The following is a 3,517-nucleotide window of genomic DNA, read 5'->3' as shown; positions in this document are numbered from 1 at the left end:
AGGGCAGCAGGAATAAATTGATGTCTTGAAAGAGGCTCAGGGTGCTTGAATACTGAGCTGCCGTCGCGAACTTATTTCGTCTCGTTTTTCCTCGGTACCGTATCCGTACTCTCTCAATACCTTTCTGTCTCCCTGTCACGGTAGAGGGTGAATTGAGTGGCACAAGAAAAATTTATTAAACATCCTCTCAGATCTTCGCATTACTGACTGACATTCTGCGTGAATCTAAATAAGCGATAAACGATAGACAAATTAATAAGCGGTTAAAAAATATTGTCACGTCATTAACAAGTTCTGCTATCACTTTAACGGCAGTTTTTTTAAAATTATTTACAAAGATGCTGGGAAATGATTCTTAAACCATTACTATTGTAAACAACTGAAATCGTTACGGAATGTTGAATATTGCATTCAATTTGGGGTTCTTCGTAGTCACTATGCCATCACTGTGGGTTGCGTATTTCCATCTCGCAGATTTACATAAGTGACTTATGGTCAGCAAGTATTACCCTCGTGGCAGAGACACGGGGTCGCTCGGTCGTATCTTTGATGCGACGTTCACGCGGGGATTCAAATGAGGGACGGTCGTTACGAGATCCGGTGTGGAATATCATACGAAAGTATCTGGTTTCGTTATTCGCACATATTCGCGCGATGTTTGCTAAAAAATCGAGTAATCTAAATTTTCTTTTTTTTTTTAAACGATCTGATATTTATCTCTTTCTTATCGTAAACAGTAACAATTATGAATAATAATATCATATAAACATTTTTATCAAAATTTTATCAAACTTCTCTCATCAAAATCGCTTTGCACAATATTAACTAACAATGTGTCTGTTTGATTCCATCAAAAACGCGATTGAAGATTCATTAGCCGCGCTATTGTAACGAGATATACATGCCCTATGACGATAATGAACAAATCTCGATGTAACCATTCAATTAATTTATTCGATAATACTTCTCTAAGAGAGTGGTTGCGGCTTTCAATTATCCATCGAAATTGTATTCATTAAATGCGGAAAATCCATTTCAATTTTCGGATACCGGTATTCTCTTGCTCACTTTAATAACTGCTGTTAAAACACTTGTGTATCTCACTGTTTGCAAATTACATTAATCCCGCAGAGAGATAACGCTATCAGGCTCACCGCGTTTAAGATTAAATAATGCAGTATCAGCGAAATCTTGGCAATGATGTATGCAGATACGAAAACTAAATGTATAGATTTAATTTGAAGATTATCGCGGCGGAATTATTCGATATGTAACGCGCGCGCACGTATTACACACAAGCACGTTGTCGATTTTTCATGTATAATTAGCCGTCACCGCTTAACGAGCGTGCGATCCCACTCTCGCGATGAAGATCCATCGCGCGTTATAACTCGTCTGACAGCGACATAAAAACGCGATTTTTTTCATACACATATACATGGTGTCTCGGATTTCCCGCATTTTATCTACGGACTATTTGAATAATTTCAAGTCGATCTTTTACCGGCGTCTTCGTATTTCCGAGAAGATGATATCAATTCTAATTTGGTCGAGGCACCCGTGCGTGAAAAAGAGAGCGAGAAATCTCTGTGACATCCCGTATAATATCACGCGCAGAGACCGTATGAATGATCGTTAATTAATTCCAGACACGGAGCAAGCAAAACGACCCGCCAGCAAAATAGCACACCCGCCTTATATTTCCAATTTTTCACGCGCATATGTACGAGCATAATAAATACCAGCGGCGGTTACCTTTCGATGACGCGAAGTGCATAGCAACGAGAGGACACATTTTTTTTCTCCCTCCCTTTCTTTTTCGAAGCATATTGTTCCCCCAGCCAGCGTTTTCTCTGTCGCAAGGAAACGTAGAAACGGAATCCCTATCATGAGCGAAACGTTTTATCAGATAAAGTCATGCTATCGGTCTCGCCAGATAAGGGAACGGTGACAGACGATGACATACGACGCCCGTACTTTCGGAAGTATACGTGTCGCACTAGCTATTTTTTTCCGCTCCCCATCTCGTACATGATTCTCACCTCTATCGTCGTCTCGAATGGAAGATAACTAAATAAGGTAAGTAATATTTCCAATATTATAACTATAATCTAGTGATTAGCATAAAAAAGAAATCGACGAATTATGACACGCCGATAAATGGCTCTGAAATGTGTAACCAGAATAATTAAATCCGCAATTTATAAAATTCGTTCTCTTCAAAAACAAATTAATATTTAAAGCTATTAATATTTAAGTTTTATTTTAAAAATGTTAAGAACTTGTGGATTTATTTGTGCCGTAATAATACGCGTCTGCGGATGTCATTTGAATGGCTGACGATGAGTGTTTTCTTCACGTGACCGTTATCAGGTATAAAATTCAAGATGAGCACACACTTGATTAAATAATCGATCGCATCTGAACGAGCGCACTTCCATTCGCATTCGTCCTAATCCTATTTGCACTTTAGCCACGACCCTCCGCCTCTTAAGTCCTCCATTATTCTATATTGAATTGCACATAAATCTTCATAGCAAAAGAGCAACTTGGACTGTGGACCACCTGCGAGCCGGTAAAGAAAGCGCGAAGTAATTTCTCTTCATCTCTTCGTGCGATAGTAGCGGAGGAGCGGAATAAAGCGGTTTTTTTTTCCCCGCTAAAGTAGATTCGTCTCAATCTCAGACCTAAAGAGCCCTAAGGATAGAAGGCATTAAATAACCGTCCTCGTCGATAGGTCATGGACACGCTCTATCCGAATCTCTACGAGCGCTTCAAGACCGAGGGACTCTGTCCCATCTGCCTCATGGAAATGGAACTCACGCCTCGGTACTCGTGCGTCAACGGGCACACCGTGTGCCATCGTTGCAAGCCCTACTACTACGGCTGTCCCACATGCAAGGCGCCCTTGGATGTGGAGATTCAGCCGCTACAGACAGACGCACTACCGCCGACACACTACATGCCGCATCCCATGCCATCGCGATCGTACAACGATCATAATCCCAGCGCGCCGTCGATGAACGACTTCCTGGATCGCGAGAAAAGGGCTTGGGAACCGCCCGTACCGTTGGAAAATCAACAGCTCGAATCGTGCTCGTTCTCTCATCTAGGATGCTGGGTGAAGATACCGGAGCATTTGCGCGTACTACATGAGTCGAGGTAAAGGTTCGAGTTATTTTTACCGTCAATGTCACGTTAATCGTTTTAAAATTATAATTTCAGGTGTCAGTTTCGACCGCATTTGGAGGAGGAGCACATGCCGACCGATCTTCATCACGGTCATGATGATTTGGTAGAGTGCACGTATACCGCAGCGGGTTGCAAGGTACAAACGGTGCCATGGCGACGTAGCATTCACGAAAAGTTTTGCATCTATAAAGACAGGTTCCAAGCCGTAAACGACATCAGTGACGGTCTCGCGTCCGCAACGATCGCCGATAACGATTACGGCGGCGATCCCGACGAATTGGTGCAGTGCAAGTTCGAGCGATACGGCTGCATGGTGAGAATGCCG

At 42.3% G+C, this 3,517-nt stretch overlaps 2 protein-coding genes across 2 annotated transcripts in view; one reads left to right on the top strand and one right to left on the bottom strand.

Moving 5' to 3' along the window:
- Positions 1-3,517, bottom strand: part of LOC115233002 — a 110,825-nt gene that overhangs the window by 63,768 nt on the left and 43,540 nt on the right. The window lies entirely within an intron of this gene.
- The window catches only part of LOC115232995, a 4,738-nt gene continuing 3,173 nt past the window's right edge, over positions 1,953-3,517 (top strand). Inside the window, exons 1-3 of the mRNA XM_029803196.1 lie at positions 1,953-2,079; positions 2,738-3,162; positions 3,226-3,511. Of these exons, the coding sequence (XP_029659056.1) occupies positions 2,741-3,162; positions 3,226-3,511 (708 nt within the window). The 5' untranslated portion in view covers positions 1,953-2,079; positions 2,738-2,740. The remainder of the gene's footprint in view (positions 2,080-2,737; positions 3,163-3,225; positions 3,512-3,517) is intronic.

The sequence above is a fragment of the Formica exsecta genome, unplaced genomic scaffold (genome assembly GCF_003651465.1).
Source record: "Formica exsecta isolate Colony F162 unplaced genomic scaffold, ASM365146v1 scaffold155, whole genome shotgun sequence".
Taxonomy (NCBI): domain Eukaryota; kingdom Metazoa; phylum Arthropoda; class Insecta; order Hymenoptera; family Formicidae; genus Formica; species Formica exsecta.
Note: the sequence above shows the minus strand (reverse complement) of the source record. Positions and strands in the feature narration are given on the sequence as shown.